Genomic DNA, 8,084 nt, shown 5'->3' with positions numbered 1-8,084 from the left:
CCACACACACATGCGCCGCCTTGGAGTAGGCCATGGCCTCAAAGTGCGCCCGCCCCGCCGCACACAGCACCCAGCCCGTGCGGTACTGCGACAGCGGCAGGCGCGACAAGCAGGCCAGAGCCTCAGTGCACCTGGGGCGAGGCAGGGGGGGGGGGGGCGGTGGGAGGGCGGTGAGAAGCAGCAATGGGTGGAACATCGCTTGATGCGCAAGCACGATGTGAAGCAGCAGAACCAAAAGTGGTGTTCGCATCCAGAAGTGCCCTGGGTGATACAGCCCTCCCCAATTGCCCAGTGCTGCTCTCACCACTGCCCAATATTGCCGGCAGTAGCACGCGCAGCAGCAGCCCCATCCCAGATGCAGCCGGCAGTAGCACGCGCAGCAGCAGCCCCCCACCCCCCCGCCGCCCACCCACCTGTATGCCGCCAGGTGCCGCTGCCCCTCCATCAGCGGCAGTAGCAGCGCCAGCAGCGCGCAGCGGCTCTCGCCCAGCGCCGCCTCGGCTGCGCGCGCGGCGGCGGCGGCGTGCGCGGTGGCGTAGCCTTGCTGCTGCTGCAGCTGCAGGTGCAGCGGATGCTGAGGCTGGGCGGCGGTTTCTGCGAGGTGGGTGGGGGGTTGCATTCATGAATGTTTGGGAAGGGAAGCCAGGCGTAGCCAGGAACAGTAAGGGGGGGGGGGGGCAGGGCGCAGCGAGGGCATGCGGAAATGGGGTTCATGCAGGGGTCACGCCTGGCGGCACCAGCCCCGGGCCCCGCTTCGAGCCCACGGCCTCGGCCCCGGCAAATCCAGCGCACCAGACCAAACGCCCCTGGGAGTAGCACTACGCACAACTGATGATTTGCGGTGGGAACACATGGCATACTTCCATAACAATTCATCAGGGCCCACACGGAGCTCCCCAAGCGATTGCGCCCGGGAACCCGGTCCAAAGACGCACACGCACCACCACACATCACCCCACACCTGGCGCCGGCCCCGGCCCCAGCCGCCCGCCAAACGCCGCGAACAGCTGCTGCGGCGTGGCGGCCGACGCGCCGCCACCGCCCGCCGCCGCCGCCGTCCCCAGCTTGGCGTCTGGGTGCAGCTGCTGCTGCACAGGCGCTGGCGGCGGGTCGCGAGGGTCTGGCATGTTCTGACTGTCGCCCTGCGTGGGGTGAGGAGCGTGTGCGTGAGGACTGTGTGCGAGGCTAGCTTGCGCCGGTACTGGTTTGCTTTAAGGCCATACACACATGTCAAATATGTCATGTGGGCAACCAGAGCACAAGGCCCCGCCGCCACCATTCCCGTTAAAGCTTTGCACCGCAGCCTTGGGGGCGCATCACCGTTCGACGAACCAACATATAGACACCCACGCAAACATGCACTCAATTGCCGTGCAGGGACGGCCGCTCACCTCCACATAGCTCGCCTGCCCTGACCTGGCCTGACCCAACACACTGGCGCTCGCAGCCGGCCCGCCGTGAGCACCACCACCACCGCCGCCGCCTGCTCCGGCCCCTGCTCCAGGCGCGGCGTAATGCCCCGCTGCCGCCTGCTGCTGCTGGTGGTGGTGATGGTGCGGGTGGTGGTGCTGGTGGTGGTACGGGTGTTGGTGCGGGTGGCCGCCGCCTGGTGCGACACTGCCCGGCGTTGCGCCGCCAGAGCCCTGGTGGATCCAAGCGAAGTAAACACAGGGTCACAAGTTAAAATCCCATGCCAATGCTGCTTACCTGCCGTATGCGGTATGTCACAACGCTCTGTCAAGGCGGGTCCGCCAATCACTGCCCATGCCGCACCTAACCACGCACCGCCACCGCCTTCTACCGCTGGGCCTGGCCCCCATGCGCAGCCGCTGCCTCACCTGCCCGCGCGCGCCGCCTCCGCTGCCGCCTCCGCCGCCGCCTCCTGATCCGCCGCCGCCGCCGCCCGCGCTGTTGAGCATGGCCAGTCGCTCGCTGCGCCGCACCGCCGACCTGGGGTCCGAGAACAGGCGGTTGGACACCTTGCGCACCTGGGGTGGTGTTACCGGTACATTTATCAGTATCCAAGAAGTGAAGATTGAGTCCGGAACAGTGATGTAGTACAGTAGTGGGGTGGAGAAGGCGGGGAAGGACAGGGCGGGGGGGGGGGATGGCAAGTTGGCAGCGGGAGATCGGTGCGGGTGGGGCGACAATTCCGTGTTTTACTGCAGCTGTTGGTGTGTTATGCCGCAGCCCGCACACCCCGCCCGCGGGCCCCGCCTGCACACGCCGTCTCGCCTGGGCTCCTGCCTGTCCGATGTACCCCTGCCCTGCCCTGTGTTTCCCTGCCCTGCTCATCTTTATCCCTAAACACGCCGCCACTGGCCCACTCACCCGGCCCTCATCTGCCATGCGGTTTATGCGCTGCCCGCCGCCGCCGCCACCTGCGCCGCTGCCGCCGCCGCCCTGAGCGCTGCCGTGCGGCCCGCCGCCGCCGCCGCCGCCGCCGCCATTGCCAGCGCCATGTGGCCCCGAGGCGAAGCCCGGGAACGGAACTGCAATATCAGAAACACAAATCAATGTAACACGGTACGGACCTTGTTGCCTCGGCGCATGCACCTGCCCTCGACGTCTGCCAGTATGGTCTGGTCTGGGCCGGGCCAGACACGCCACGCCCGTGTCGTGTCAGTCAACTTCCAGGCACCCACACACCCCGGATGCACACAGCCCACGGCGCCAGCACCACGCGCCGTACACCGCACCTTCAGATGCGCCGTACCCGGCTGGCGCATGCTTCTGCGGCGGAGCCGGCGGCGCGGCGCCGCCTCCCGCCGGCGCCGGCGTAGCAAAGATGCCCCCGCCGCCGCCCCCGCCGCCCCCAGCGAACCGAAACAGCTGCGTTGCTGTGCTAGGAGGCCCGCCGCCGCCGTCGCCGCTCGCCGCGGGCATGGCACCCGTATCTAGCCCGCCGCAGCCACCGCCACCATGCAAAGGGACGGTAGGTAGCACACTGGGCGGGGCGTTGCCGGTTGGCAGGATGCCGAAGCCAAAGCCCCACCCCAGGCCCGGCCCTGTGCCCGCGCCGCCGCCGCTGCCCGCACCCGCGCCGGGCCCAAACGTCACGGGAAGCGGCGACCCGCCAAACAGGCCGCCGCCGCCACCCACGCCCATACCGGCAACGCCCGGCGTCTGCATGGGCGTCTGGAACAGGATACTACCTCCGCCGGCTCCTATCCCCACGCCCGCTCCTGCCCCGCCGCCGCCGCCCGCGCCACCACCGCCCATGCCAGCAGCGACGGCCGCTCCGGCGCCAAAGCCGAAGGTGGGCAGTGTGGACATCGCCGAGGGCGGCACTCCGCCCATGCCGCCGCCACCGCCACCGCTGGCGGCGGCGCCGAAGCCCGTGATGCCAAAGCCGCCTGTCGACGCCGGCGCGCCGCCAGGAGCAGCAGCGGCGGCGGCGGCGGCGCCGCCACCCCACAGGCCGCCGGGGGCGCCGGGGGCACTGGTACCCGGCGGCCCTGCCGGCTGGTGTTGCTGGGCAGGAGTCCGAGTCGCCGTCCCCGGCAGCACGCCCGCCGCCGCCGCTGCCCCTGCCCCGGCATGCTCGCCAGCCCTCCCGCCGCGGCCGCCCTGCCCGTGCCCATGGCGGCCGCCGCCACCGCCGCCGCCACCCCCACCGGCTTGCCGGCCGTGGCCATGGCCGTGGCCGCCGTGCTTTCCGTGCTGTGCTGCCGCCGCTGCCGCCGCTGCTGCTGCGCCATGGTGCTGCGGCGTGTGCTGTGCCGCCAGCGCGCTGCTGACCTGGCTGCTGCTGGAGGGGCTGGGGCCGTCGGCGCCGGCGCCGGCCCGCGGCGGCAGCTGCGCCAGGCTGCACACCTCCGCCGCCTCCTCGTCACCGCCTGAAAAGAGACGAGAGGGAGGGGCCAGAGCAAGGCAAGGACCGAGTAATGTGGGTAAGTGCTGTAGTCTGAATGCGCGGGGATGAGCTGTACCGCCTCCAGCCCTCCACACCACTTCCCGACCTTCCCCGCGCACCAGCCCACCACCAGCGCCCCGGCGCTGCCCCTTCACTTTCCTCCCACGCTTTCCTCGCGTGCCCGCCCTCTTATTCGTTGCGTTTGGGCATAAGAATCCCCGCGACACACGCCGGCACGCACCCACTGCGCACAGCTCCTCGTAGGCGCTCCACAGCAGCGGGTTGCCGCGCAGTGCCCGCAGGTAGAAGTCCTTGGCCTCCGCCATGCAGTGCGTCAGGCGGCAGCAGCGGCCCATCAGGTACAGACCAGCGGGGCCGTACGGGATCTGGAGGACAGGGGGAGGGAGCAGGGGGCGGGCGGGGGAGCCGGGGCTTGTCGGGTTGCGTATCGGGTGCGTGTGCAGCAGGCAGGCGGGCAGGAGGGCAGGGGCCCTGCCGTCATCCTGCTAATCCAGCCCGGCACGCCCTTCACCGGCAATTGGGCGACCTTTCCCACCCCAACGAAGCCCGCACAGCGGCCTACCAGCCTAGGCCGACCCCGACCCTGACCCCGGCACCTTCCCTTTCCCGCCCGCCCAGAGTGGACCATCCTTCCCCCCTGCGCCCACCTCCGCCTCGCCCATCCGCAGCAGTGCATCCTTTGCCTCCGGGTAGCGCCCCATGCCCAGGCAGCACACAGCCAGCAGGTAGCGCGAGCGCCGCGAGTTATGGCCTGTGGCGCACAGCGACACAGTGACACACAGTGACACACACATACACACACACACGCACACACACACACACACACGTGACATGGCAGGGGCAGAGGGCAGGGAGGAGGCAAGAGTGTCGATGGTAGCAGCAGCGGCAGCGCAGCAGTAGCACGAGCCGGTCCGGGCGCGAGCGTGAGGTGGCTGGCAGGCGATGGGAGCCTGTCCGCGGGGCCAGCCTTGCATTCTACGTGGTAATCAGCGCGCCACATGGCTGCGCGACGCCACTGGTGCACGTGGGCGCATGGGGTAGGGGTGGAGCGACCGGCACAAGGGTGCGGCATGAGAGCCTCCGATCACGCTAGGAAGGAAGGCCGCCTCCCCCACGCACCCTTGAGCAAATGGTAGGCCCTGTAGGCCTGATTGCAGTGCATGTAGCATGTTGCCAGTAACTGCTGGTTCTCCTGCGAGCGGAAATGGCAGAGCGACGCCGGTCAAGGACTCGCAGGAACCACCTGCGACAGCCGGCGCATACCTCGCTGTTGGTCAGCGCTACCAGCCGCTCTCCAAGGAACCTCGCATTCTCGTACTGAAAGAGTGCAAGGCTCTCCTGAATAGCAGCGAGCAGGGCTGGTTCCGGGGTGCTTTGCTGCATTCTCCCAGGTCAGCTGCCCCCACTTCGGCAGGAGGAGACAGAGCCGTCGTTTATTCCAGCGCCCGCGTCCAACAATGCGTATCAACTCGTGCCCATCGTCGTCAGAGAGTCAGAAGTCGTCGCGAGAGTCTTTGAACGCTTGTCAGAGTGGTAAGAATTGTAATTATCCTTTCGTCAGCAGTAATGAATGAGTATGCTTCAGGCAACAAGAGAAGTGGGAGAAGCGCGGGTTTGAAAATTGCATTAGATCGCGTCGGTTTGCGTCTGGGCGACCTATCGTGCATTCTTGATTTCCTGAGAGATATGCACGCCTTAACTGGGCAATATCACACCCTCAGGCCACTCAGAAGGCTGCTACGCGACGTCAGCTTGCCGAATAAGCCTTGCCCTTGCGCATCTAAAGTCCAAAATGTGATGAATGTATTTGTATAGGTACTTGAAAGCGTAGACAACGTTGACAACATTGATAACAGTGGAACTCTGTAGCGGACCGCGGAATGTTGTCTTCCACGCTTCTGTTTGTGGTCGCCTACGCGGCGCTGGGAGGTTTCCTCTTCGGGTAAGGCACGTGCGGCGCTTCAGAGGGAAACTGTCAACGTCCAGCTGGCTCGACGACGGCAGTTGCCCGCACGCGTCAGCTCTAGGCGGGGGTTGGCCACACTCGCACATGGCTCTTGCCGGCCGAGAGCGCTTGGGCACTTCTCGCCCGAGTCGTAGCCGCACGCACATGATTGCGGCGGCGTCTTTGCCAGCGCTGAATGCGTACGCCGCGGGGCACTGGCTTCCCCCACTTCACTCCGCATACCCACTCCTCTCCGATTGCGTTGCCGTGTTGTGTAGGTATGACCTCGGCCTCATTGGAGGGGCGCTGCTGCAGGTGCGTGTCCTAGCACCCGCGTGGTCTGGGTTGCGCCCGATCATGCCTGGAGCAAGCCTCACGCACGGCTAGCATTTCCGCCAATGCCAGGCATGCTGATTGCCGGTTCCCTGGTGTCACCCTCTTGCTCCTTGCCGCCCTCCTGCACAACTTCCCAGCCCGCCCGACACCTTCCCACCCACCCACCCTGCCTTCTCCCCCTCCCCATGCCTCCCCGGGCCCAAATCCAAATCCAGATCCAGCGCTACTTCCACGTGCGGGCATCCATAACCCTGGAGCTCATCGTGGGCGCCGCCAAGCTGGGAGCCGCCGCCGGCACCTTCCTTGGCGGCGCCGCCATGGCCCGGTACGGCCGGCGGCGGGCGCTGGGTCTCAACGCGGCGGCCTTCACGGTCGGGCCGCTGGTCATGGCGGCGGCGGCGGCGCCCTGGTGGGGCCGGGCTGGGATCGGGAGGCGGGGCGTCGGTCGTGGGGTGTCGGCGGTGGGGTGTCGGCGGTGGCGTGTCGGCGGTGGCGTGTCGGCGGTGGGGCGTCGTCGGATGTGCAAGCACAATCTGCACTGATACAACGCGGGCGGGGGCGGGGCACAGAGTGTCGACCCTCTTCCCTCGTGCTTTCTTACCTCACGCAGGCAGCTGATGCTGGGTCGGTTCATTGTGGGTCTGGGCATCGGCGTGTCCGCCACCGTCACGCCCGCGTACATCGCAGAGCTGGCGCCGGGTGAGTGTGTGTGAATGGGGCTGTGGGCTTGCGGGGATATTGTCAAAATGGACAGCATGAGCAGACATGCCTCCGTGTGTGTGTGTGTGTGTGTGTGTGTGTGTGTGTGTGTGTGTGTGTGTGTATATATGTGCGTGTGCGTGTGCGTGTATGTGTGTGTAGGAGGGCTGCGTCCAGCGCGTAGCTGCTGTGCGAGTTTGGGCACCTCCAGCGGTGCTGCTCGTGTCCGTTCAGTCCCCAGCCTGACTCTGATGCCGTCACAACCGCCGCCGTCCTCCTGCCCGTGCAGCGGGCATCCGGGGCTCACTGGTGCAGATGTACGAGGTAGGTGGTGGGGGCGGCTGTGTGGCACATGGCCTGCATGCCCAAGGTGGCGACGTGTGACTGGTCGTGTACTTGCATCCATCTCGCACCTTAGTTACCTCCTTGACCGTTACCGCTGCCGCCCCCCACCGCCGCCGCCGCCGCCGCCGCCGCTACCCACAGGTGATGCTGTGCATTGGCATGCTGTCGGCGCCGCTGGTGGACTGGGCACTCAGCACCACCGGCAGCAGCGGGGCCTGGCGGCTCATGGTGAGCAGCTGGTGTTTATGTTTGTGTAAAGGAGGCAAGCATGGAGGCATTTTGATAGGTGCCGTTGAGCTGCTCGGGGAATAGGGGTTCGGCGGGCGGGAAGCCCTTGCCGTGTCTCCGTGCGGCGTGTGAATCGCAGCGCAGCAGACAATGTGCTGGGTTTAAACTGAGTGTGCTGTATGTCGTGTCGGGCGCTGCTGCAGGTGGGGCTGCCGGCGGTGGCGGGTCTGGCGCTGGCGGCGGCGCCGGTGGTGCTGCCCGAGTCGCCGCGATGGCTTGTGACCCGCAACCGATTGGACGAGGCGTTGGAGGTGCTGCAGGTGGTGCTGGCGGGCAAGGCAGCGTCTTCGTCGGGGGGCATCAGCGGGCTGTCGCTGAGCGGGGCTTTCAGGGCCCTGACAGCGGGCTCGGCGACGGCCACCGGCGTGGGCGGCTACCAGCGCGTGCCGGGCAAGGTGAGTGGCGGGGAAGACCAGCCGTCGGGCGAGCAGGTAACATCATGAGTCGTGCACCAAAGACTTGCCCTATCACAAGTTGAAGCATGAAATAGCAAACACGACAAGTCAGCAAGCCAAGAGGAGGAATGTAATGGCCGAGACCATGCATGCGCAACAGGTCCATTTTCTAGGTGCAGATGTGTTTCTACCTTGTTAT

General features: G+C 67.0%; 2 protein-coding genes across 2 annotated transcripts in view; one reads left to right on the top strand and one right to left on the bottom strand.

The window, feature by feature from the left end:
- The window catches only part of CHLRE_17g740510v5 (uncharacterized protein), a 9,349-nt gene extending 3,808 nt beyond the window's left edge, over window positions 1-5,541 (bottom strand). The window contains exons 1-11 of the mRNA XM_043072637.1: window positions 5,141-5,541; window positions 4,997-5,069; window positions 4,525-4,628; window positions 4,098-4,242; window positions 2,700-3,839; window positions 2,332-2,492; window positions 1,839-1,988; window positions 1,392-1,643; window positions 962-1,142; window positions 414-594; window positions 11-131 (exon numbers count right to left, since the gene is read on the bottom strand). Of these exons, the coding sequence (XP_042915096.1) occupies window positions 11-131; window positions 414-594; window positions 962-1,142; window positions 1,392-1,643; window positions 1,839-1,988; window positions 2,332-2,492; window positions 2,700-3,839; window positions 4,098-4,242; window positions 4,525-4,628; window positions 4,997-5,069; window positions 5,141-5,260 (2,628 nt within the window). The 5' untranslated portion in view covers window positions 5,261-5,541. The remainder of the gene's footprint in view (window positions 1-10; window positions 132-413; window positions 595-961; window positions 1,143-1,391; window positions 1,644-1,838; window positions 1,989-2,331; window positions 2,493-2,699; window positions 3,840-4,097; window positions 4,243-4,524; window positions 4,629-4,996; window positions 5,070-5,140) is intronic.
- Window positions 5,542-5,671: 130 nt separating this feature from the next.
- Window positions 5,672-8,031, top strand: CHLRE_17g740470v5 (uncharacterized protein). Its single transcript, XM_043072636.1, has 7 exons — window positions 5,672-5,819; window positions 6,101-6,137; window positions 6,374-6,567; window positions 6,769-6,857; window positions 7,147-7,181; window positions 7,344-7,430; window positions 7,634-8,031. The coding sequence occupies exons 1-7, from the start codon at window positions 5,758-5,760 to the stop codon at window positions 7,931-7,933; spliced, it is 804 nt and encodes a 267-aa protein (XP_042915095.1). The 5' UTR covers window positions 5,672-5,757; the 3' UTR covers window positions 7,934-8,031.
- Window positions 8,032-8,084: the final 53 nt, after the last annotated feature.

This window comes from Chlamydomonas reinhardtii, chromosome 17, assembly GCF_000002595.2.
Source record: "Chlamydomonas reinhardtii strain CC-503 cw92 mt+ chromosome 17, whole genome shotgun sequence".
Taxonomy (NCBI): Eukaryota; Viridiplantae; Chlorophyta; class Chlorophyceae; order Chlamydomonadales; family Chlamydomonadaceae; genus Chlamydomonas; species Chlamydomonas reinhardtii.
This window is presented reverse-complemented; position numbering and strand designations above follow the sequence as displayed.

Bases quoted from the DNA above. Each gene is read 5' to 3' on its own strand.
- CHLRE_17g740470v5 (XM_043072636.1), top strand. From the start codon at position 5,758: ATGTTGTCTTCCACGCTTCTGTTTGTGGTCGCCTACGCGGCGCTGGGA. The intron at 6,568-6,768 runs GTGGGGCCGGGC...TACCTCACGCAG, and splicing joins GCGGCGGCGGCGGCGCCCTG to GCAGCTGATGCTGGGTCGGT. The intron at 7,182-7,343 runs GTAGGTGGTGGG...CGCTACCCACAG, and splicing joins CACTGGTGCAGATGTACGAG to GTGATGCTGTGCATTGGCAT.